The sequence below is a fragment of the Heterostelium album genome (assembly GCF_000004825.1).
Source record: "Heterostelium album PN500 unplaced genomic scaffold PPL_scaffold13, whole genome shotgun sequence".
NCBI classification, from domain to species: Eukaryota; Evosea; class Eumycetozoa; order Acytosteliales; family Acytosteliaceae; genus Heterostelium; species Heterostelium album.
This window is the reverse complement of record NW_008805075.1, coordinates 739,189-763,413: the sequence shown is the minus strand read 5'-3', so window position 1 is coordinate 763,413 and position 24,225 is coordinate 739,189. Positions and strand designations below refer to the sequence as shown.

The 24,225-nt window shown below is 32.0% G+C and overlaps 12 protein-coding genes and 1 non-coding gene across 13 annotated transcripts; 10 read left to right on the top strand and 3 right to left on the bottom strand.

Moving 5' to 3' along the window:
* Window positions 1-69: 69 nt before the first annotated feature.
* On the top strand, window positions 70-1,712 carry PPL_11423 (uncharacterized protein; the record flags this gene model as incomplete). Its single annotated transcript, XM_020582177.1, has 2 exons — window positions 70-163; window positions 289-1,712. The coding sequence occupies 2 exons, from the start codon at window positions 70-72 to the stop codon at window positions 1,710-1,712; spliced, it is 1,518 nt and encodes a 505-aa protein (XP_020427480.1).
* Window positions 1,713-2,642: 930 nt separating this feature from the next.
* On the top strand, window positions 2,643-3,480 carry PPL_11422 (uncharacterized protein; the record flags this gene model as incomplete). Its single annotated transcript, XM_020582176.1, has 2 exons — window positions 2,643-3,032; window positions 3,445-3,480. The coding sequence occupies 2 exons, from the start codon at window positions 2,643-2,645 to the stop codon at window positions 3,478-3,480; spliced, it is 426 nt and encodes a 141-aa protein (XP_020427479.1).
* Window positions 3,446-3,535, bottom strand: PPL_11421. Its single transcript is given in 2 exon segments — window positions 3,446-3,482; window positions 3,498-3,535. It is a non-coding gene; the product is annotated as a tRNA-Tyr (tRNA).
* Window positions 3,536-3,641: 106 nt separating this feature from the next.
* PPL_11420 (uncharacterized protein) lies at window positions 3,642-4,112 on the bottom strand (the record flags this gene model as incomplete). Its single annotated transcript, XM_020582175.1, has 2 exons — window positions 3,642-3,916; window positions 3,980-4,112. The coding sequence occupies 2 exons, from the start codon at window positions 4,110-4,112 to the stop codon at window positions 3,642-3,644; spliced, it is 408 nt and encodes a 135-aa protein (XP_020427478.1).
* Window positions 4,113-5,580: 1,468 nt separating this feature from the next.
* PPL_11419 (uncharacterized protein) lies at window positions 5,581-7,907 on the top strand (the record flags this gene model as incomplete). The annotated part of the gene is made up of 5 exons (XM_020582174.1): window positions 5,581-5,741; window positions 5,810-5,843; window positions 5,912-6,062; window positions 6,132-6,608; window positions 6,631-7,907. The coding sequence occupies 5 exons, from the start codon at window positions 5,581-5,583 to the stop codon at window positions 7,905-7,907; spliced, it is 2,100 nt and encodes a 699-aa protein (XP_020427477.1).
* A 533-nt stretch (window positions 7,908-8,440) lies between these two features.
* Window positions 8,441-10,307, top strand: PPL_11418 (uncharacterized protein; the record flags this gene model as incomplete). Its single annotated transcript, XM_020582173.1, has 2 exons — window positions 8,441-8,449; window positions 8,532-10,307. 2 exons carry the CDS (start codon window positions 8,441-8,443, stop codon window positions 10,305-10,307), a joined length of 1,785 nt encoding a protein of 594 aa, XP_020427476.1.
* Window positions 10,308-10,455: 148 nt separating this feature from the next.
* PPL_11417 (uncharacterized protein) lies at window positions 10,456-12,147 on the top strand (the record flags this gene model as incomplete). The annotated part of the gene is made up of 3 exons (XM_020582172.1): window positions 10,456-10,822; window positions 10,898-11,539; window positions 11,798-12,147. 3 exons carry the CDS (start codon window positions 10,456-10,458, stop codon window positions 12,145-12,147), a joined length of 1,359 nt encoding a protein of 452 aa, XP_020427475.1.
* Window positions 12,148-12,338: 191 nt separating this feature from the next.
* Window positions 12,339-14,608, top strand: PPL_11416 (uncharacterized protein; the record flags this gene model as incomplete). The annotated part of the gene is made up of 4 exons (XM_020582171.1): window positions 12,339-12,738; window positions 12,814-13,980; window positions 14,040-14,062; window positions 14,489-14,608. 4 exons carry the CDS (start codon window positions 12,339-12,341, stop codon window positions 14,606-14,608), a joined length of 1,710 nt encoding a protein of 569 aa, XP_020427474.1.
* A 144-nt stretch (window positions 14,609-14,752) lies between these two features.
* On the bottom strand, window positions 14,753-14,994 carry PPL_11415 (uncharacterized protein; the record flags this gene model as incomplete). Its single annotated transcript, XM_020582170.1, has 2 exons — window positions 14,753-14,774; window positions 14,876-14,994. 2 exons carry the CDS (start codon window positions 14,992-14,994, stop codon window positions 14,753-14,755), a joined length of 141 nt encoding a protein of 46 aa, XP_020427473.1.
* Window positions 14,995-15,100: 106 nt separating this feature from the next.
* Window positions 15,101-16,397, top strand: PPL_11414 (ankyrin repeat domain-containing protein; the record flags this gene model as incomplete). The annotated part of the gene is made up of 2 exons (XM_020582169.1): window positions 15,101-15,139; window positions 15,432-16,397. 2 exons carry the CDS (start codon window positions 15,101-15,103, stop codon window positions 16,395-16,397), a joined length of 1,005 nt encoding a protein of 334 aa, XP_020427472.1.
* A 135-nt stretch (window positions 16,398-16,532) lies between these two features.
* Window positions 16,533-19,802, top strand: PPL_11413 (uncharacterized protein; the record flags this gene model as incomplete). Its single annotated transcript, XM_020582168.1, has 6 exons — window positions 16,533-16,716; window positions 16,798-17,235; window positions 17,319-17,459; window positions 17,532-17,782; window positions 17,881-18,195; window positions 18,453-19,802. 6 exons carry the CDS (start codon window positions 16,533-16,535, stop codon window positions 19,800-19,802), a joined length of 2,679 nt encoding a protein of 892 aa, XP_020427471.1.
* Window positions 19,803-20,025: 223 nt separating this feature from the next.
* Window positions 20,026-21,419, top strand: PPL_11412 (uncharacterized protein; the record flags this gene model as incomplete). The annotated part of the gene is made up of 4 exons (XM_020582167.1): window positions 20,026-20,173; window positions 20,262-20,699; window positions 20,764-21,128; window positions 21,195-21,419. 4 exons carry the CDS (start codon window positions 20,026-20,028, stop codon window positions 21,417-21,419), a joined length of 1,176 nt encoding a protein of 391 aa, XP_020427470.1.
* Window positions 21,420-21,794: 375 nt separating this feature from the next.
* PPL_11411 (uncharacterized protein) lies at window positions 21,795-23,960 on the top strand (the record flags this gene model as incomplete). Its single annotated transcript, XM_020582166.1, has 3 exons — window positions 21,795-23,749; window positions 23,795-23,837; window positions 23,925-23,960. 3 exons carry the CDS (start codon window positions 21,795-21,797, stop codon window positions 23,958-23,960), a joined length of 2,034 nt encoding a protein of 677 aa, XP_020427469.1.
* Between the last annotated feature and the right edge of the window lie 265 nt (window positions 23,961-24,225).

The following is a 24,225-nucleotide window of genomic DNA, read 5'->3' as shown; positions in this document are numbered from 1 at the left end:
ATAAAAAACGCTATTGATCAAAATAATTTGCATCATATTTAATTAATCACAAAGTTGTCTTTAAAGATAATGAATCACTTATTTACATTAGATACACTAAGAAGTAATTTAAATATATTAACATCATTGACTGAATCTATATCGTATTGTAGTAAGAATGGTAGTAATACATCAAAGATATTATATGATAATCAATCAAAATCGTAAGCTTAAATAATTTATATGTATTAATTGTAAAATACTTAAAATGTTATTAACTTGGTGTATTCAGAGTTATAATTAGTTCAGATCCATATGTTATATTAAAATATTTAGAAATAGAACATCCTATTGCAATCTATTTGAAAAAGCTATTGTTAAACTCTGACTATCTTGCTGATAGCAATCAATTAACCTTGACACTGATTTTAGCTACCTCTATGCTAAAGAATGCAATGACTCTCTTCATTAATGGTTTGGAGTCTAATGTTATTGTTGATGGTTACAGACAAGGTTTAGCATATGTTGTCGACTATCTTTATAATCACGCAAAAAAGAAAGTGGTAACATTACCATCATTATATGACACCAATAACACAACTATTGATCATAATTTGATCAATACACTTATAAATAATAATAGTAATAATAATAATATAGTTACAATATCAATAGAAAAAGCATTAAGTTTATTATCAACAACTAAAAAGAATAATAGTAATAATGATAGTTGGAGTAAGAGATTGCAATCTATTTATTTAATGAAATCATTAGATGATGATGATTATTATTATGATGATGATGATGACGGTAATAGTAATGGCTATAGGATTAACATATTAGATGGATTGGTTCTACCGATTTATAGATGCTCCAGATGTAAGGAAATGTTGGATGCTAGAGTATTGTTTTTTGATGGTGATTTAAAGAGATCACAATCTAGTGATCTACAAATGGAGTTGAAATTCACTAGAATCGAAGATCTACTTACTTGGCAAAGCGATGAAGAATCAATCTATAAGCGATGGGTCCAACAGTTGGTACAACTCAATGTTAACTGTCTGTTTGTCAGTGGAGACATAGACGCGGTTGCACTTCACTATTTAAATCTATCAAACATATTGGTTTTCAGGAATATCAATGATTCTATATTTCAAAGATTATTATTGAATACACCTGCTACTGCATCTACGGTTGGCAATGACAACATACTTGTTTCACCTATTTTTAATATGGACACACCACTTGTTTCAAATGATTTTCATATTGGTGCTATCTCATCGATCAAAGAGTTTAATAGTAATAATATTTATGTTAATAGTAGTAATAATAGTGGTCAAATCATTAGTTATTTTCACTTTCAACAAACACCAACAATAAAATCAATAACAATAATGGTTGGAGAGAATAACTATAGATATCAGGACTTTAAGAAGCGTTTCGATGATGCTATTTTCAGTTTGCGATCAATTGATTCAGGTGAAGAGGAAAGAAATACACAAATTGTGGAAACAGAGAGTCTTGAAAATCAAATATATAAACACATACTTTCAAAGATCGATGTCTCATCAATACGATTCTCTTTGGAGCAATATGCCAACTCATTCATTTCACTTGAGGAATATCAATCAAATTATATAAAAAACAATCCCAAATTACATTCTTACTTGAAGATTTGTACTGTGGCAACAGATATAGCTTGTATTCTATCGAGTGGAAATCTATTACAATAAACCATTCTCTAGACTCGATACAATCTTATTCTCGTTATTATCTTTATTTCAGTACGGATATACATTGTTAAGGAACGGAAAGGATTATGATAGGTTTTTAAGATTCAATCCTTTTGATACAGTCGACTACATTTAGACAACTAAAAAAATAAAATTAAATTGTTGATTGTATAAATTAGTCGAAGAGAAATAAAAAAAATATTTGAATTAACTATATTTTTATTTATTTTGGAAAATTTTTATATGCTCTGGGATATAGTCAATTGTTTTATAGATTCCTCAGTTTTTATTAATAAACTACTTTTGGATCTGGTTAATTTACAATTTCGAACAATGGAGCAGCCCATTAGGTGGTTTTTAAGGATAATAATACAATTGCAATGTTTGTTTTTTAATTGTAAAGAAATATTAGTTCGTCAATGAACAAGAATCTATTATGACGACCCTTTCGAGAATTGGAAATCAATTTCTAAAAAGCTGAGGATCATTGTGGTCAGATTCGTGACACTTGTAATATCCCTTTTTCAAAATTCAAATTATTTTTATATTTAAAAACTCAACGATCACTAAAAAAAAAAAAAAATTTAATAAATAGTTGATCAGACTATATATTTATTAATTAATCAACTCAAATAAATTAATATCTATTCTTAATATAAATTAATCGTACCTATTCTAAGTTAGTGGAAGAATGCTTAGTTAGTTAAATAAGTCAAATATGTGACCAAACATGTGTGACACTATCTCTAAATTTGTGAAGAAGTGTGTCCAATGCCAACGTTCATCCATCAAGAAAATCAAAGAAGGATTCTTGACATCACTACCTCTTCCAGACAGACCTTGGTGTGATATATCAATGGATCTATTATCTTTGCCTACCGGCTGATACAGACGAGGACAATCTGTTCGTAGTGGTGGACATTCACCAAAATGACCCGATTATTCCCATGTCACAAAGATGTCAATGCTATCCAACTTGGTAACTGGTTTGCACGTGAGATCATTGCCGTATTCGGTGCTCCTTCATCTATAGTATCTGACAGAGATCCAAAGTTTACATCTGATTTATGGACATCTGCTATGAAAGCTATTGGAACAGAACTAAAGATGACACAACCAGGTCGTGCACAAGCAGATGGTCAAACAGAACGCACCAACAGATCCATACTTAGAATACTGTATGGTTATGAACCAAAGTTACCATGGAACGCCAACTACTTTGGTATCAGAGAATATATAGACTGTCAAAATCAGTATAGATTGGAGGCAAAGAACAACGCGCTGGACTCTCAACTACAACAAGCAAAACAGCATGACAAGGTAATCTCTAACTTCAACACTTACAACGTCAATGATTTGGTTTAGTTAGAAGATCCAGACTCAACACACACAAATCAAGCTCATCAGATGATCGCAAACTAACGCAATCATGGGGTGGACCTTTCATTATTGTGAAACAAGTATCTGATATCAACTATAGAATCAGATTACAGAACAAGCGTGTTACCGAAAGAATATTCATGTGGACGATATAAACGATATTCAAAGTTCTTACACTAACTTAGAATAGGTACGATTAATTTATTAATAAACATTAAAAAAGTTCTTACACTAACTCAGAATAGATATTAATTTATTTGAGTTGATTAATTAATAAATATATAGTCTGATCAACTACCTATTTATGTTTTTTTACAATCCGTCCGCATGCGGTGAATTAAAAATTTAAAAGATCCGACTTGCCAGACTCGAACTAGCAACCTTTTGATATCTCTTGTGATTATTACTACAGTCAAACACTCTACCACTTGAGTTAAAGTCGGATTATGGAAAAAAGTTTTTTTTAAAATTTATAGTTTTGGAATAATAGTAAAATTTATAAAAAATTCGATATTTTATTATATTTTTTTTTTTTTTTTTAAAAAAAAATCATGCAGGATTTGTATTCTTTCTTAGATAATGACGTAGTAATAGGTGACTATTGACATCACCATTTGGAGTAATCATTGCGTATTCCCAACAAGTAAAATCGGCATCATCTTGCAGTGAAAATATTATTTTTGTTGATTTCACTGTGTTTGTACTGTTATCTTTGAATTTCTGTGGCATACCTACTGGTTTCCAAATTTTACCGCTATCAGTATGCCTTCTCAGTGGTAAATAATCTATTTTTTGATTTCGAACAACAAAATGTATCTTTCCACCTTAATAAAATGTTAATAATAAATTAAACACAATAGAATAAAAACTAAAAAAAAAAATCATACTTATATTTGTATTAATGGATTTATCTTCCGTTAAAAAAGGTATTTCAAAACATTCTAATCTTAAATCACCATTTTCAAAATCTTCTAGTAATTTTAAATAATATTTATCTGGTTTTCTACTTAGTAATATCATTTTTAGAAATTTAAATTGAATATTTAGAGATAACTAATAAGAATTATTTAATGTTAATGTTTATATATTTAATACATCTAAAGAAGAAATTATTGAATAATATGCTAATTAATTTAAAATCATATTACAAATAAACTATCAACACAACTAATCAATTGTTAAATATAGCTACATATATCAATCAAAAGATTAATAAATCAAAAAGTTAACACTATAGTCATATGTACGGTGAAAATTAATAAAATTATTAGTATATACATTATTTTCTTTTATTTACGATTTCAAGATTTCAACTCATTTTATGATTATTACCTTCAATAGTAAATAATTTATTATCCAAAATAAATAATTACTATTTTGATTGAGCAGGGGGTGTTTGAAAGAGGTAATTATATATTTAGTAAATCGAATTTCGAATCATAATCGAACTTTCTATTCATAGTTAATGTGTGATTGTGTGATTATGAGTGTGTGTGTGTGTTCACAAAGTGTCTGCAAATCACTCAAATACAAATACAAACCACTACTATTATTATTATAGATTCGCACAAACATATAATAAAAATCAAAAAATAAAATAAAAATAAAATATTGTCCAATCATTTTCTTCATGAAGATACCAAGATAACAAAGTAATAAAATACAAAATAGATTTTTAAGATAGTTATAAAAGATAAGATTAAGAAATGGATTAAAAATAATTTTTGATTTTTTTTTTTTTTTTAAACAAAATCAACTTTTCATTTAACATTTCTTTTGATAAACAAATTGTATTGAACTTTTTAATAAAAGTCATTCTTGAAAATCATAGAAACTTCTACGTTGCATTATTAAGAAATATTAAATGAACAGAGATTGTATTGAACCTTTTGATCATAAGGATACACGAAATGTTAAGAAACTAGAAAAATAACTTTGCTCATCTATTGATGACTTCCACCAAAGTTGCAAATTTCTTAATTTTAAATAAACATCTCAAATCGGATCAATTTTTAAATACCACTCATTTAATCTAAACACTAACCACACACTTTGACATCATTGACAAAACGAAAGTTTATTTGATGAAAAAAGAAACTTGCAAAGCAGAACAAAACCTGGGTAAGAAAAAAAAATTAAGTAATTTTTTTTGTTGCGAATCACTTTAATGCCCAATAAAATTGTGATTTTTTTGTATTTTTCAGATTAAAAAATTTAATAATTTGTTTCTGCTCAAAGCACTTCCAATACAAACGTGGTTACTGACGTAGTTAGTAACTTAAAATCACCTCACATTAAATGATCGAACACTTTTTTTCTTTATTATAATAATTAATATTCTCAAATATATTTGATTTGATATTTTTCTAATTTTAGGATATTTTTTTTTCGCAAAGCTTCTTCGGTGATGGAGGTGGTAGAGTTGCCAATAATGTTGTGTATTTAAGCTTAACCAATAATCAAAATCATTCAAAAGAAAAACAAAAAGATGAAAACAAATAAAATACTTTTATCTTTATTCGTTTTCTGTGTTTGTGTGTTGTCATTGACAAACAATGTAGTGAATGCATACAATCAAAACAATAAAAACAACAATTGTTTGTTGGAAGCTGATTCTGGAAAGGCTTATGATATTTCTAAAATAAAATCGTAAGTTTTAATGTATATTTATAAAAAGTAATAAACAACTAACTAATCATATAATTTATTATATGTAGAGCTTTTTCAAATGTCTTCAAATATGAAACTGAAGTATGTATATTCTCTTACGAGTTTCTTTCTTTTCTTTACAATTTCTTACAAACCAAATAAAATTATAGGAAGCCATTTTCGACTACAATCTCTGCTCTCCAGTAAATATTAATTATGGTGAATGCAATGTCGACACTGCATCCTGTAGATTTGATAAGAAATCTCAAACCTTTACTAGCTATGGTAGCTCCAGTTCATTAAGTTTTATGGAATTAAGTTGTATGTTGTATAAATGATCATATTCATAATTAATAATACTTATTTGCTTCATTTATTAAAAAAAAATAGCTGGTGTTTGGTTAAAGTATAGAAATGGTTCACCGTGCAATCAATGGACCAAGAGATCTACTTCTATCAATATTATTTGTTCAACTGATCCAAATCCACATGCTACTCAGTACAAAGATGACCAATGCCATCTCTCAATTATAATGTATCATATTGCTGGTTGTCCAATTGGAAGACACAACAGAACTACTACTGGTCATATTAACACTACCTCTACTACTGGAGGATGGAATACATCATCCACAACTGGAGGACACTCAACTGGTAACTGGACTACTGGTGGATGGAATACATCATCTACAACTGGAGGACACTCAACTGGAAATTGGTCTACCACTGGAGGACATTCAACTGGAAATTGGTCTACCACTGGAGGACATTCAACTGGTAACTGGACTACTGGAGGATGGAATACATCATCTACAACTGGAGGACACTCAACTGGAAATTGGTCTACAACTGGAGGACATTCAACTGGTAACTGGGTCTACCACTGGAGGACATTCAACTGGAAATTGGTCTACCACTGGAGGACATTCAACTGGTAACTGGTCTACCACTGGAGGACACTCAACTGGTAACTGGACTACCACCGGAGGACATTCAACTGGAAATTGGTCTACAACTGGAGGACATTCAACTGGTAACTGGACTACTGGAGGATGGAATACATCATCTACCACTGGAGGACATTCAACTGGAAATTGGTCTACAACTGGAGGACATTCAACTGGTAACTGGACTACTGGTGGATGGAATACATCATCAACTACTGGAGGACATTCAACTGGTAACTGGACTACCACTGGAGGACATTCAACTGGTAACTGGTCTACCACTGGAGGACACTCAACTGGAAATTGGTCTACCACTGGAGGACATTCAACTGGTAACTGGACTACCACTGGAGGACACTCAACTGGTAACTGGACTACAACTGGAGGACATTCAACTGGTAACTGGACTACCACTGGAGGACATTCAACTGGTAACTGGACTACTGGTGGATGGAATACATCATCTACCACTGGAGGACATTCAACTGGAAATTGGTCTACAACTGGAGGACATTCAACTGGAAACTGGACTACCACTGGAGGACATTCAACTGGTAACTGGACTACCACTGGAGGACATTCAACTGGTAACTGGACTACCACTGGAGGACATTCAACTGGAAACTGGTCTACCACTGGAGGACACTCAACTGGAAATTGGTCTACCACTGGAGGACATTCAACTGGTAACTGGACTACCACTGGAGGACACTCAACTGGAAACTGGACTACCACTGGAGGACATTCAACTGGTAACTGGACTACCACTGGAGGACATTCAACTGGAAACTGGACTACCACTGGAGGACACTCAACTGGTAACTGGTCTACAACTGGAGGACATTCAACTGGTAACTGGTCTACCACTGGAGGACACTCAACTGGTAACTGGACTACCACTGGAGGACATTCAACTGGTAACTGGACTACAACTGGAGGACACTCAACTGGTAACTGGACTACCACTGGAGGTACAATTTCTGGAGGTTCAATTAGCGGTGGAACAATTAGCGGTGGAACAATCAGCGGTGGAACAATTACTGGAGGTACAATTAGTGGTGGAACAATCAGCGGAGCAACAATTACTGGAGGTACAATTAGTGGTGGAACCATAAGCGGACCAACCATCACAGGAAATATTCACAAAGGTGAGCCATCCCCAAGCAAAGCTCATATGTCCGATATCACCGACCTCAACAATCAAAAACAAAAAAAATAATCTTATGTAGGTAAAAAAACAAAAGACATCGAAATAATTATAAAACACCAAAAATTAATTAAAAATACTTGTATATATTTTCTCATTAAAAAAATAAAATAAAATTAAAAAAATTAAAAAATTTATAAACAAAATAAATAAAAAAATAGTCCAATAAAAAGGAATCACTAAATAAAATTAAAATAATGAACATTTTTATATGATAAAACAAAATTATACAACAAATCATTACTGTTTTTGTAAAAAAAAAAAAGTTAACATTGCCAATCGAAATTTCACCACACTGGAAACAAAAAAAAAATGCTCATTTTTATTTTTATGTACATCACTAATTTTTTTTTTTTTTTTGACCAACTGGAAAAAGATAGATATAATAATAATAATAATAATAATAATAATAATAACATTAGTTTAATTCACCCATTTAGAGCAATTTTAAATTCTATTGTATTAAGAAATTATATATTCCAATTGATCAAACAACAAAACTATAATTATTATAACGAACTACTCTCAGAGAAGCAGATACTTCGATGCAATTGGTATGACCTAGGTTGTTTTCCTTCGGAGCTCATAAAGTTCAATTACTGCGAGCGATATAAACGTATCTTTGATTTCATTCAGAAGAATGAGAATGGCTTAGAGAGTAGGTGCTACAGTCTTGAGGATATCAGGGTGTCGCTGCTATTCAAGAGTCTGTTTGTTAAATCGTTAAAGACTGCTGCGCGATATGGGAATTTGGAGATTATCAAATACGTCTATGCACAACTCCCTAATGACATTGACTTTAAACAACTCTATCAAACCGCTGTAAAATACGGACATTTGCATATTGTTCATTACATCATGAGGCATGCCAAGCCCGATAAGAACAACTGGAAGCTGGAGAGTATCATCGGTAGTCCTACCAATAGAGCTGTCAGTAGTCTCTATGGAAATATACCGATTATCAAGTGGATCTATCAGAGATTCGTAATGAACGGTTATGGCAATCACGGCGATACCACAAATAAGAATCTGATGGATTACGCTGCAATCAATGGACACCTGCCAATGCTCCAATGGCTACATGTAAATAGGAATGAGGGTTGTACAAAAATGGCGATGGACCTTGCATCGATGAATGGAGATCTACCAACAGTACAGTTTCTTCATGAAAATCGAAGTGAAGGTTGTACTTCCGACGCGCTTAATTTCGCATCGGAAAACGGACACTTCCAAGTCGTTCAATTCTTACATGCCAACAGGAGTGAAGGTTGCTCAACTCATGCTCTTGACAATGCAGCAAAAAATGGGCACTTCAAAATCGTTCAATTCTTACACGCCAACAGGAGTGAAGGTTGTTCAACTCTGGCGATTGACCAAGCAGCAAAAAATGGACACTTCAAGATCGTTAAATTCCTCCATTTCCAACGGCTAGAGGGTTGTACAACCGATGCGATTGACCTTGCCTGCGAAAAGGAAACCAATTTTCCAATAATAGAGTTTTTACACTACTCTAGGACGGAAGGATCGACCCCGAATGCAATGGACATCGCCGCATCTAACGGCTGCTTCAACATCCTCAAATTCCTACTTCAAAATCGAACCGAAGGTTGTACTGACATGATTCTTCACGATGCTATTCAGTGTGGTGATTTGGAGGTCATTAAATTCATTCAGGAAAACATCAATCTTTCGACAACCAGTTTTGAGGAGGACGGAGACGATCATGGCGACACACAATATAGCCAACAGGATATGAGTGGTGGAAGTGGAGCAGATTCATCGATACAACAGCAGCAACCATCATCAACTAAATTCAACACATTGGATAAACCGAATCTTTTGGATAGAGCTGCATTCTTTGGACATTTTCATATATTTAAACATCTCTATGACACCACCAACGAGCAATATACATTCGAATCGATGGATAATTTCGCAAGATTCAATGACGTAGCGCCACTGGAATGGATAAAAAAAGAATGGAGTAGAGATGAAGATTGTTGTTCTATTCAGGCACTGAAGAATGCAATCGAAAATAATAATAATTTGGTTATAAGATGGTTAATAGATAATGGTTATGTTGATTTCGAAGAGGATGGAGAAGAAGATTATATTTTAGATTTTGCAGCAAAGCATGGAAATCTAGAAGTGGTACGTCATTTCCATCATTTAAACAAGAGTGCTACCAAAGCCGCTATGGATAAATCTTCCAATATCTCGGTGGTGGAGTTCTTGCATTTCAATAGGAGTGAAGGTTGTTCAACGAAAGCAATCGATAGAAGTATAAAAAAAGCAAATTTCCCAATAATTAAATTTCTTCATGAAAACCGAACCGAAGTTTGCTCTTCAAAATCAAATCAGTGCTACAATTATCCATCTAGATTGAAATTCATAAAGAAACACTTAATTTAAATTAAAATAAAATTTTATTTGTTTTTTTTAGAACTCTAATCAAAATATCCGATCAGAAATTTCTTGGAAAAGTTTGTAAATCGATCATATGATTTATAAAATTTGTAAAAGTTTATTTGATCAGAAAAATTATTTAATTTTTTGTATAATGACAAATTACCAAGATAATAATAGTATACCAAATATAGATAATAATGAATTGTTTATAAAACTACCATTTCTTTTACTTAATAAAATAATTAGAGAGTTAGATGAAGATATAGATAGAATTTGTTTCACACTAGTTTGTAAGAGATGGTTCGAGTATAGAGATAAATATCTTTGGTTCAATTGTTTACATTTAAAACAAGAGATCGGTCACTTTGACATTGAAAAGAATCAATATTTCTCATTGAATTCATTCAAAGATCAATTTCAACGATCTTTCGATGTACAATCAGATTGTTCCCTTCTAGTTAAAGAAACCATTGTTAATATTCCTTTTGAATCAGGTTGGCTAAGACCTGTTTCTATAAGTAAATATCAATCATCATTAACGCATTTATAAACAAATAATCGAATGATTATTAACTCTCTCTTTATTAATATAGTTGATTTTGAAAAGTATGAATTGAAATCATCGCACACCAAACTTATTGTCGTAGGTTCAACAGCGACGGATTTCACCTTGGTCAATAAAGACAATATAGAAAGACTCAGTAAATCAAATGTCAATTCAATTCATTTCTGTCGAACATTTGATATTCAAGATTATGAACCTTTACCATCGAATATCACGGAAATCATATCCTATTCTGATATTAAAATGTCACATCTACCGTTGCAACTTGAAAGATTGGCGTATACTGGAAAAATACACCAGAAGGTTCAGATTTCACAACTACCTCAGTCACTCAAGTTTCTGTCTTTGCCGAAGGGACAAAGTTGTTCCAATGAAGCATTTCCATCGAATCTTGAGGTGCTCAGGGTCTACAATATTGTTAAAGAATCTAGCATCATAGAACTTCCAGCAACACTTAAACATCTCAAAACAACAGGTTATTGGTTGAAGAAAATCCATTCTCTGACATTGCTTCAGTCATTAAAACTGAAAGTGGATAACAATACAGTGTTTATGCCTGGCGACATTCCGCAGAGCGTTACACGTTTGAAATTGTCTAAAGTATATGGTGATTTGAAATCGATAAGATCAAATGACATTCCCAAAGGAGTTAAATATATCAAACTGTTTGGTAGGTTTAGTTTCGATGCCAACATATTCGAAGAATTTAGTCAGTTGGAAACATTGGATCTTTCCGGTCTGATCATGCACAATAACTTTAGAATTGGAAAGTTGCCATCGAGTATCATCCATCTATTGCTGCCGAGAAAACTAATTCTTCGAACGGAACAAGGCTTGAAGTTACCACCAAACTTGGAATCATTGGATTTGGGTGATCAGATCGAAGAGATAACAGGACTACCGCAATCACTCAAATCACTGACATTAGGTAGAAATTGGAATGGCGATCCTACATCCATTCCAAGCACCGTGGAAAACATCGGAATGCGACCAGGCTGTGTATTATCAGGAGCGTTGCCACCGACAATCAAATCGATGAACATTGAAATCGATGGAGACAAGTTTAATTTGGAAAATCATTATTTCGCTACCACCAACACAATCATCGTAAAACAAGAAGAGCATACCTATACCATAAAAAGACTTGGAGAATCAACATTCCTTGTCTATGGTGTCGCTGGTGATCGATTCATTGCAGTCATATCAGATTGGTCGAATATACTATCAAAGTTATCCAAACTATTCGTATATAAATCAAATTCAGGTGATAAAAAATAACTAAAAAATAAACTGTGTACTTTTAAAATAATAAAAACATTGATATTCTTTTAAATAATCAATTAGATTTCGATCATAAAAAATTTATCAAATGAGGGAAATGAATGATTTCCACAAAAAAGAAACTAACTGAAATCATGATTTTTTCAATTGTTAAATTATCTTTGTTTTTTTTTAAAAAACAATCAAACATGGCACGAACAAAGAAAAATAAAAAAGATAATAATATACCTAATAATGATTTATTGATGAATCTACCATATCTTTTGCTCACAAAGATAATCAGAGAGTTAGATGAAGATATAGATAGAATTTGCTTCAGTTTAGTTTGTAAGAGATGGTTCGATCACAGAGATAAATATCTTTGGTTCAATTGTTTTGATTTAAAACAAGAAAGCAAAGATCATTTTGACAATAAAAAGAATCGATATTTCAAATTGAATTCATTCAAAGATCAATTTCAACGATCTCTTGAATCAGACAAAGATTGTACACTGCTCATTCACCAATCAGAAGATAAAGATCGCAAAAATACCAACTATTTAATACTTTCATATGGAAAGCAGATCATTGATGACAGTATTAAACTTGGTATGTATTTATAGTTTTTAATTAAGTTCAGTTTAAAGTAGTTTACTAAAATTTAAATTTAATATTTCAAAATAGTTGATTTCGAGCAATATGAAATTAAATCATCATACAAGAAGATAATATTAGCATCTGATGTTAATACTCTTATCAATAAGAATATGATCGATAAAATTGGTAAATCCAATGTTCAATCTTTATTTGTGATGGGTATGTGTGGTTTCGAAGTTCAACTTCCATCCAATATCAAAGATATCGAATCACGCAATTATATCGAAGAGAAATATTATCCAAACGAACTTGAAAGACTAGTGTATCATGATAGATGCGAGGTTAATACCAAACAACTACCAAGCACACTGAAGGTTCTCAAGATAGAAGAGGATGATTTTATTTCATTACCACCAAATCTTGAGGATTTAACATTAGACTTTGACTATCGCCGAGCTCAATTCACAAAACCAAATGAATCAGTATTTCCTTCCACGATTAAACGTCTTCAAATATCAACAAAATGGTTGGATAACATCAAACATATGACATCGATTGAAACACTGATAGTGTCTGCACTCTCTTCACCAATATTACCTGGTTCGATTCCATCGAGTGTTACTCATCTCACTCTCAAATATGGTAGAGAATTAGGAATAGTACGCATAAAATTACCAATAATAGCAGAGATCTTTCCAGAGAACATAAAGTATTTGAAATTGGAAGGTGACATTTCATTTGAATCCGATTTGTTTTCAACAATGAATCATTTGGAAACATTGGATCTGACAACACTGGTTACCACTGGATTTGGAGAGATTAATGTCGGTGAATTGCCATCGAGTCTCATCAATCTTTACATGCCATCAACATTCAATGGAGCAATTAGAAAGAGTGTTGTGTTCCCTAAAAACTTACAACACCTGGATCTTGGTATAGGTTTTCGTGGCAAGGTCGTCGCAATGCCAAAATCAATCAAATCATTAGCTTTGGGAACGCATTCAGAGATAACACCAACATCGATTCCTCAATTGGTTGAGACCATATATTTCCGGTCGATATGTCGATTAACGTTTCTTAAAGAATGGCCAACCGTCACAACCTCAATCACCATTGAAACAGATACTTTTTCTTACTATCTACCATACATGATTCCAGATACATTGACAACAATCAAAGTCAAACTCTCAGACATTACCTATAGCATTAGAAGATTGACATCCACTTCATTATTGGTGTTTGGTGTATCTCAAAGTAAATTCATTGCATTTATTTCAACTTTAGAATTGACGGGTGCATTTTATAAAATACAGGAAATCTTACGATCTATTTAACAGTAAAATTTGTGTATTATATAAAAAAAAAAAAAAAAAAAAACAAAATAAACTCTATATCGAGTGTTACTCATCTCACTCTCAGTTATATTAGAGAGTTTTGTGAAAAATTAGTACCGGAGAGAACATCAAATATTTGATTTTGGAAGGTGACATTTCATTTGAATCGATAAATACCTGTGAAAATACATCTAATCCGATGTGTTTTCAACAATGAATCACTTGGAAACTTTGGATCTGACAAATTGAGCTACTCATGAAATGATTGATTTTGGAGCAATGCCATCGAGTCTCATCAATCTCTACTTGCCATCAACATTCTCTAGATCAATCAAAAAGAGTATTCAGTTACCAAATAACTTGGAACACTTGGATCTTTGTATTAGTTTCAATCGAAAAGTCGTTGAATTGCCAAATCATTAGCTTAGGGAAAGAAAGCAAGACTATTACAATCGTCTATTCCTCAATCGGTTGAGACATTTTTTTTCAAAACGGATAGTCTTTTGAAGCTTCCTGAGGACTCTAGCCAGCCACTACAACCTCTATAACCATCGAAGCAGATACTTATTCAGGCAAATACCATCTGCAGAGCTATCAAAGTCAAACTCTCAGACTTTACCTATAGCATTAAAAGATTACATTCACTTTATCATTGGTGCTTGGTGTATCTCAATATCAATCCATAGCATTTATTAGTCCATATCATAAGATAATCTATAATTTAAATAAAATGATGGCAACAAAGGTATAAAGATAAAAGAACTATATATTCTTTCGTTTATTTTATTATTTATAAAAATTGTAAGAGTTTTTACTTTGTTTTCTGGTAAATCTTACGTTCTCTATCTATGTCGCGATAGTCACCAAGGTTGCAAAATCTCCATTCAGAATCAGTGTTTGTATTATTATAATAAATGTTAGTTGATCTATTCATATATATATATATATATATATTCGTAGTAACAAATTAGATTCACATAACTATTTATGACCTTTGAAGGATTATTAAACAAATAAAAATATTGATATTTAAAAAAATAATGTTTCTTTTGGTGATCTTTAGAAAGTTAAACTTAATTGTTTTAATTAAGTTTTTTTTAAAATTTTGTAGTGTGTTTTTTGGGGCTAACAATCAGATCTATTGATGTTTGCAACATGTGATTGATTAGGGGGTTTTCATGTGATCAACGAATGATCTGGTTGATTGATTTGATTTAATATAATATTTTACTTTATTGTAATAACTAACTTCTTTTTTTAATTATATTAAACAGAAAAAAAACAAAACAAACAAAACATATCACAATTTGTGTGTTTGTAATTTAGTTGTTATTTATTTGTTTGTAATAAATTATTATTATTATTAATTAGGTTGCCTGTTGTAAAATGGAAAAAGAAATATTTCTTAAAATATTTAATAATGTTGTATTAAGTAGATTGATATTCGATAACGTTAGATATATTCACACGGCATGCCTCAAAACCAAAAAGGTCTATAGGTGGGAGGAAGTTCTCAGTCTACCGTATGTTATGGTGGGCAACAACTATTTCCAAATGTTTAAAAACTACTTTTACAAGAATAAAGTGGAAACGCTGCTACAGAATTTCAATGCGATCATCATCAACGCCACTCGAACAGGTAACCTCGAGATTCTAAGATACGTGATCGACGAAATACAATTTGAAATCATGATTCGCTGCAATCGTTCGCTGCAACTCGATATGTTGGCATCGGCGGCACTCAACGGTTATCTCCACATCGTGAAATACTACCAGTCGAAAACGAAATTCCGATTCGATTGCGAACTGGCGCTAAAGATGGCGATAGAAGGCGGACATATCCAACTGCTGGAATACCTGGTGGGCGTCGCCAAACAAATCGAATCATCATCGTCATCGTCATCGTCATCGTCGGTTGTTATTTCCGATCATCGAATTATAGACCACGCCGCCAAGTGTAACCGTTTCGATATTGTTCGATACTTGCATTCGGCCAACGTCGGAACCGCCAGCAACAAAGCGATGGACTACGCAGCACTCAACAATAACATTCAGATGCTGATGTGGCTGCACCACAACCGAGCGGAAGGCTGCACCTCCGACTCCTATTACCACGCCATCGAAAACAACAACTTGGAGATGCTGAAATGGCTCTACGAGAATACATCGAAAGGTCAGCAGATGGCACCGAACGCACTCAGAAAAGCAGAGGCAAAAGGTAACCTCGAGTTAATCCAATGGTTAAAAGCTATTGAGAGGAAACATCTCTATTCACAGCGCTGTAAAGAGATACAAAATCAAACCAATACGAATCTATCGACTTCTATTAAAATGTAAATAAATAAATAAATAAAAATGTTTTAAAAAAAAAAATAAACAAATCGAAACTGATTAGTCGTTTTCTTTTTTTTTTTTTTTTGTATCACTGCAGTTGCATTTTTACCTTTTTAGTTTATTTATCTTTTTTCGAAAATGAATGATAAAACAGTATTATCTTTAACTAAATTTATAGAGAGAAATAGAAATTTAGATACTTTAGTTGATATATCAAAGAATATCATCGAAAATGTACCAAATAAAGCTTTTTGGTTGTCAAAGTTGAATGGTTTGACACGTACAGACAAAGCAATTATTGCTTTAAGTACATTTATGGCTGGTATGTAATTGAATGATAATTTATTGTTTAGTTAGTTATATTTATCTATTTATATTTATATTAATAATAATAATATTTTAGTTAAAATGTACATTTCACATTTAAGTAGAAAGAGTTATCTTGTAGATGAATTTGACCATATTATGAAATTGGAGGAAGCAAAAGAATTGATGAACAAATTTATCACTACAACTACCAGTCCAGATATGAACGTTATAGATGTTGCCTACAAGTATTGCAATAGTAAATCGATGGATAAACTGACGAGTCTACTCAAGTTTTGTCCTTCACTCCGCAGACACTTCCAAACCGAAGACTTTTTCAATCTGATTTTAGATTCTATAAAATTGATTGATGAGCGCACCAAACATCAATCGATCATCGATTCTCCATCGCAGATACCACTCTACATAATTAGCGAGAATGAAGAGACAATCAGTGGAGCATCCGAAGCAATCGTTTCACTTCTTCAAATAAGATCGTTATATGCCAATATTTTAATTTCATTATCCATTAGATGTAAGTAATTACCAATGATATCATCGTAATTAATATTAAAATCTAACATGTTTGTTTCACCTCTTAAATTTAATTGAATTTAGATGAAAACGCTCCTTTGTCAGTTATACAGAATATTGTTGCTGTTGGTACCAGTCAAAGTGTTACCTTTGGTCTAAGAAGATCAATGGTTAAACTTCTTTTCAATCTAAAGGATTGCAAGGAGAATTGTTTCACGATTGTCGGTAAGTTAGATCTAACTACTACTATTATTATTCAGATAAAATTAGATGATTAACCATATTAATTATTTGTAGCTGCCAATGGTTTGATGTTGACCAAATTCTACGATCTTCTCCAGTACCCAGGAAGAGACATGGATAAAAAGATTACTTTAGATGTTGTTTCAGCCATCGGATTCAAATCATACGAAGACTCTATCAAATCTTTAGCAGCCTCTGAGAAACAATTGGTAGTAACAACCATCAAAAACTATAGATCAACTACCATTCAACGTCATACTCTTTCAATTCTTAGTACATTCTTATACTCTTGTTATAGAACAAATGTAAGTAATAAGATAAGATAGATAGAAAAAATAGTATAACATTGTTAATAGTAATATTAATAAATATCCATCTATCTATCGATTATATTATATAATAGAGTTATTTAGGATCAGCTGCAATCACAGGATATCTAGTTGTTAGTAGAAAAATAAGTAATAGATTCTCACATAATTTGACACCGACAGCAGTATTGATGACAACAGCTATGTTTGTTCCAAATTGGAAGAGTACTGCACTGGTCAAGAGTTTAACTGAAATTCTACCAACCGTCTACAACAATGGTAATATTGCTGAAGTACTGACACACAACGTCACAAGAGAATATAAAGATGAAGAATTGCACATCTTAGTACCAACAATGGATATTATCAATGATATTTTATCTCCTACAAATAACTCACCAGATACAGAAGTTAATTAAACATATAAAATATCGACATAAATCTTTTTCTTAAAAGTTTCTTTTTTTTTTTTTTTTTTTAAGATATGTTTTTTTAGTTTAAGCTTTATCATGACACTTTATATTATTATTACAAATAACAAATGAACAAAGATATTTTTCTACAATTATTTCAGAACAAGTTACTATTTAATAAGATATTTAAACTAATAGCAATATATAATGTTAAAAATAATTTTAAAGTAATAAAGTGGTGTCAATTAATTCAGTCACCAGAAACTATGATTGCTTACGGTTATTTAGATTTATTGAAAAGTTATTTCGATGATAAAGAATATGATTATGATATAGTAAGATATAATCAGAAAGGATATCAATACTTGGAGGAAAAGAGTTACGATTTGTTTAAACTTGCTTTGAAATCGGGTAGTTTAGAAATGATCAGATATCTATTTAGTTTGCTTATGAAAGATTCAAATAAGTTACCAATAACACTATTGGAGAACGCTTCAGAATATGATAGGCTTGATATCATCGAATATCTATGTTCGGTCAGGTCGAATTGGGACTACTACGAAGCCAGCACTCTTTCAGTAGATTCGGGTAATCTCAACATCCTAAAGTACCTGACGAGTAGGATCGATCCAAACACACGAACCATAATTGCACCGGGATTTAAAAGAGTGACACAATTTGAAAGAGCTGCACTAAGAGGTCGTTTAGACATGATAGAATGGCTGGAGACAAACAGATCACAGGATATTCAATGGAGCTGGATGTACGAGAATGCAATCAGCCAAGGTCATATAGAAGTCGTTCGGTATCTATTAAGTGATAGATCGAGTCGTCTCTTCCCGAAATCAGTTAATCTAATTAATTTAGCTGCCAAGTATAATCAACTCGAGATTGCGAAGCTATTGGTTGAGCTTGGAGACACTAAGGGTTGTAAATCAAACACTCTCGATCATTGCGCCAAGAATGGTAATCTGGCGATGTTGAAATTCCTCAGCGAAAATACTACGTCTGGAGCGACTTACTATGCCATAGATCTGGCATGTGGTGCTGGCAGCCTAGACGTTTTAAATTGGCTGGTGGAGAATAGAACTGAAGGATTTACTGACCATGCACTACAGTTAGCCATTAAGAACAATTGTAAACTAGAGATATTCGATTGGATGAATGAAAATATAGAGATAATACCACAACTTTCACCAAAAATCTTGAAGCTAGCAATGAAGCACTCGGATATCGATAGAGTCAAATGGATCTACGATCATTGCGAAGAGCAACCTATATTGAAACCTAGTTACTTCGAAGAGGCTCTCATAGTGAATCTGAGGCATGATGTTGCTAGATGGCTATTCAATGAGAGTAATCAACGAGTGGCTATCCGTACGGATAGAACTTTCAAGCGCATAGTGGATTATGCAATCACCCACCACTTGAAGGCTGACAACAAAGTCGACGATGATGATTATGACCAATCTTTAGAACCCACGGGATTTCAATGGATCACCGCCAACTTTATTTTCGAAAATGAAGATCTACAAAATTTATTATCAATAATCAAAGAAAATCCACACTATAGTTTTTTAGTAGTAGATCAAAATAAAATGTAAAGTTAACGATGAGGTGTCAATTTTTTTGATCACAAATACAAAAAAAAAAAAAAATAATTCCTAGCTGATTTGGGCTGGTTATCAGGAATTGATTTGTTATCTTGTTTTATAAACATTGTTTTTTTAAGATATGACATCAGATCATTCATTAACACTCATCATCCATTTTTATAATAATAATAATAATAATACACCATACAAATAACACTGTATGAAAATAGATATGGCAACATTAGATATCTCCAATACTTTTCAAACAGCTGTATCACTATCAGCCCAACAATTGTTAAACAAAAAGTTTTGGTCTAATAGAATTGGACATACTACAGTTTTTGAGCGAATATATTTCACATATATTGCACTTTCTGATGGTAAGAAGTTTAAAAAGAAACACTGTTTTAATAAGTATCTAATCAAAAATAAATCTAATATCATAACTTTTGTATTATTTCAAATTAGTATATACATTAATTTCAAACAAGAATAATGAACACATTAAAGATTTGGAGTATATTCTGCCAATCGAGAAAGCAAAGGCTTATGTTCAATCATTTTTAGAGGCTACAGCAAATCCAGCAGAGATTCAAGTGCAATCGGTGATCGATAATTTCGTAAACAACAAGTTAACCATGAAATTGGGAACTTTGTTAAACCACGAAGTATATCGATCCTATCTTCAAGAGCAGGTTCTTTACACCCAGATTTTGCAAAGCTTGATCAACTTGGATATCTACATAAAAGAGGAAACACACAAAGCCGATCCAGAAGGTACCTATTTGTTGATCAACACCAAAGAGGAAAACGATCCAGAAGGAAAAGGTCCAACCGATGAAATCAATTCACTTCTTTCAATTAGAAGATTACATACACATATACTATCAGTTCTTACTGTTAATTGTATGTTATCTATTTATTATAAAAGAGATATATATATATATATTAACAATTATTATAATTATAGATGTAAAAGTACCTGAATCGATTGTTAAAAAAGTTGTAGAATACAGTGAGAATGAAGCTATATCGTTTGGTATGAAACGATACTTGGCAAGAGTAGTAGGTGGTTTCTCTGATAGAAGAGAGAACTGTAAGACCATTTTGAAATCGAATGGATTGCCACTTCTAAAGTATAATTCAGAGACTGACAAACTCCGTAAGGTTATCAAAGGCATCGGATTCAGTTCCTACCAAAACTACATCAACAATCTCAGCGAAATCGATCAATCGTTCGTACACAGAGAAATAAGAAAGGTAAGATTGCAATCGATTTTGACCAAAGTATGTGGTACTGCAACTCTATTCTATTTCTCAAAATATATGACAGAGGTAAATATATACATTTCTTATATTCATAACTTTAACATAAACTAACAACATATACATTATATATAGAATAAATTGACAGCAACTGCTATCACCAGTTATTATTTTGCAATTCGTTACACCTTCATTGGTAAAGATTTACCTATTTTGAATATCATTGGTAAAGATTTACCTATTTTGAATACTGTTCATGCAGCTATTAAGATTTTGTTAATTCCAGACTGGTTGACACATTCTGTTTTCAATCACTTCAATCATAGAATCTGGAAATATATTTGGAGCAATTTTTTTTAAATAATCATATAATACATAAATAATGATAAAATTCAAAATAAAAGATTGTAGGAATTAACACAGTATATATCAAGTATTGATGTTAATTTATTTTAATATATTTTAAATATATTTCCAACTAAACAATTTGATAATTACTAATCAAATAAAAGCATAAGATCATTATTAATCCTATTAAGGTTGTTCGAATGTTTTTTGTGTTTTTCGTTTGCAAAATTTTTCAAAGAAATAAATTTAATTAAAAAAAAAAAACACCACCATTCATATTTACCCCTGTTTTTTTTTTAATTTTTTTTTTTTTTGTAAGTAGCGAGGAAAAAGGTTTAAGCTGTTTTCCTCGGTCCATCGTTTTTCATTCTTATCCAATAAATAATCATGCAAAAAGATAAATTTTTAGAGATATTTAATAATTGTGTATTATCTAAATTAATATTCAAACATGTTAAGAGTATCAACCTTATTATTTGTAAGGATAGCAGTAGATTTAGTTGGTCAGAACTAGTTAGCTATCCATTTGCAATGGCTGGTAACTTCTATTTAAATGAACTTAAACAGTATTATTCCGATCATTCAATCTATCCTTATTTAAACCAAACTTTCAAAGCGGCAATCAAAAGTAGAAATCTAGAGATTTTGAAATATTTGGTGGAGATGGTCAAGCCGATTTCAAAGACGAAATACACTCAATCAGTGGAATTCAATATTTTTCTATGTTATGCTGCAGAGTTTGGTAATTTGGAAATCGTTAAATACATATCTACAGAGTTTGAAAAGAAGCAGTTGAATTACCGTTATGCATTAAACAAAGCACCTTTGTCTGGAGATTTGGAGATCGTAAAGTATTTGAATGAAAAGCTGGAGAGTTGCGATCAATTAAAGATGTGTACAGAGCCTAATAAAGATACAGATGACGTGTCTTTTGATAATGCTGCCAAGATGGGGCGGATCGACATGATTGAATGGTTGGCAGAGAATAGATCGAGAGATAGAGAGGGTAATAATATGCATTACACTGCTATCTTAGGTGGACATCTCCATGTTGTTCAATATCTTCTCGATATCGATGAACCGATATCTACAACTACACAAACGATGTATGGTACATTGCTTGACTATTCAATCTATTGCAATCAATTGGAAATCACAAAACTGCTACACCAACGTAATCTCAGAGAATCACAGAGCACCGCAATTGATTATGCTGCATCACATGGAAATATACCAATGTTGAAATGGTTGAATGAAAATACAACTGTCAGTGCCAGTGTGAAAGCAATGGACAATGCAGCAAACAACAACCATTTAGAAGTTCTTAAATGGTTACATCAACACCGAACGGAAGGTTACCATGATAGTATTGTTCAGACTGCTTGCTATAAAGGTTATAAGGAAATAGTGCAATGGATATATGAGAATCTTCCTTCGAAAGTACATTCCCTCAGAGAGATCAATGAAGCAGTCTGTAGTGGGAACTTGGAGCTTGTAAAATGGCTAATTGCAAATCAAACTGAACGACCAGATACATGGGCAATTGACTCTGCGGCCAGCAAAAACCACATGCATATAATCAGGTGGTTACATGAGAATATTTCGATTTCAATCTCGGCGGAAGTTATGGATTCAGCAGCAAAACATGGCAACTTGGCTATGCTAATATGGCTCAACGAGAATAGCAGTGAAGGATGTACCGAACAAGCTATTATCGATGCGATAGGTTATAATCAATTCGAGACGATGAAATGGTTGAAAGAGAACAGAACTGAGATTTCCAGTTTGAAACAGTTATACTTGGATGACATGTACCCACCAAATACAGAGTTTATCAATTGGATATTGGATAATTTCGAGATCAATTTGACGGAAATGCTCAACAATTTAGTTTTAAACGATAGAGCAGAAATGGTTGACATTATTTTCACCAAATATCCTAATATCCATTTTGACGAGGAAACTATCACCTACGCATTCAAAAATGGTTTAATAAGAATGATCAAATGGTTCCATGAAAATAATATTCAAGATGTGTTCAATGACAAAGCAATGATTAGTTCAATTGATGGAATGCAGTTTTTACTTGTGAAATGGCTCAATGAAAACAGAAGTGATTGTCGATGTACTCTAGAAGCACTTAGGTTATCTATTGCAACTGGTCATATGGAGATGATTGAATATCTAGTGAATAAACATCCAGAGTTAGTCAATCAACTTACGAATCAAGAGCAATTTCTTAAATTTTATTATATGAATAACGATGATGAACTCGTTAAATTCCTTTGGGACAATATCAACATCCCATTGGAAAACAAAAAGATATTCATTAAAATGTGTGAGTATCTTAAAAACCACTGACTCTAGCTGTTATTCTTTTTATTTAGAGAATTAATTTTACCAAATAAACTTAAAAGCAAATGGAGTGGTGTTTTTTAGCCTAATAAATAAATATGTTAAATTTAACATATATAGTATGAATTAAATATTATTTTAAATATTTTTCTTTGTTTCAAGGTGACTAATGGTTATGAGACTACTACTACTACCTAAATAACTAATTAACCTTCCCCTCTAAATTTCCTACTTCAAATAATGCAAGTTGTAACTTTGAATATCCCCTCATCAAACAACAAACAAACAAACTAACAGCATATAAAAGCTTAACTTAATTATTTATATAAATAATAAAGTAAACCACCCAGATGAATACTTGGTGTCAGAATTGTTCTTTGATCTAAAAATAACAACATAATTATTTTTGAAATCAAATGACACCTATTTTAAAAATTCTCATAACCATTAGTCACCTTGAAAA